Here is an 856-nt window from a genome sequence, read left to right as displayed (position 1 = left end):
GATACATGAATTCATGGCAACCCTTCGGTTTTACGATATACATAACAAAGCTCTTTTACGATAAGGAGAAAGAGAGACAGAATGAAAATACAACCTAAGAAAGGCATTTCCAAAAAGATATTATGACCTTACTTTTTTTTCTTCTTTCAAATATGTACATTTTTACCTACGATTTTATTTCCTCATTAATGTTTTTACTTTTCTCTGTAAGTGTAAATTTAACTTTTTTATTTCTCAGTTTATCATTGGTTTCATGTCAGTTTGTTGTCTTTGTTCATACATAGAGAAACATCTCGATAATCTGTCATATGAAGATCTGCATTTTTTAAATTACTATCCTATAGAATAAAAAAAATACTTGATTTTAATTTTACGGTATTCATTATTGTTATCATTTCTGTTATTTTTGCTATAACCATTATTACCACTAAAGCGGTTTTTTATAATTCTGTTACTATTCTTAAAATCAGTGAAGTATTACCGTTATCATTAATACTGTTGTCATATTACTTCTTTCTCACTCTTTTCACTATCATATTAAATATTTTTACAACCACAAAAATGATTCTCCGCCTACTGCCTGCCCCTTTTCCTCTCCCCCTCCACTTTCCCACCAATTAATCGCGGACCTGCCTTGTGTCCCCGCAGCGTGCCTCCTGGCGGCGGGCAAGGGCCGACCCGAGGACTACCACGGCTACCCCTCGCAGCTGACGTGCCCGACCGGCCACCCGACGGGCATCCCCTCCCTCTCGGCCAAGGAGAGGGCAGGCTCCCCTCGCTCGCCCATGAAAGACCAGAAGGAAGAGCCTATGAACATTTCCGAGAAGCCTCCACAGCAGCAGCAGGCGTCGCAGCC

The 856-nt window shown here is 40.0% G+C and overlaps 1 protein-coding gene across 1 annotated transcript in view; it reads left to right on the top strand.

Moving 5' to 3' along the window:
* The window catches only part of LOC119586683 (T-box transcription factor TBX1-like), a gene marked incomplete at its 3' end in the record, with an annotated part of 52,795 nt that overhangs the window by 25,787 nt on the left and 26,152 nt on the right, over positions 1 to 856 (top strand). Inside the window, 1 exon segment of the mRNA XM_037935415.1 lies at positions 649 to 856. Within this exon segment, the coding sequence (XP_037791343.1) occupies positions 649 to 856 (208 nt within the window).

Source organism: Penaeus monodon, chromosome 21 (genome assembly GCF_015228065.2).
Source record: "Penaeus monodon isolate SGIC_2016 chromosome 21, NSTDA_Pmon_1, whole genome shotgun sequence".
NCBI lineage: Eukaryota > Metazoa > Arthropoda > Malacostraca > Decapoda > Penaeidae > Penaeus > Penaeus monodon.
Note: the sequence above shows the minus strand (reverse complement) of the source record. Positions and strands in the feature narration are given on the sequence as shown.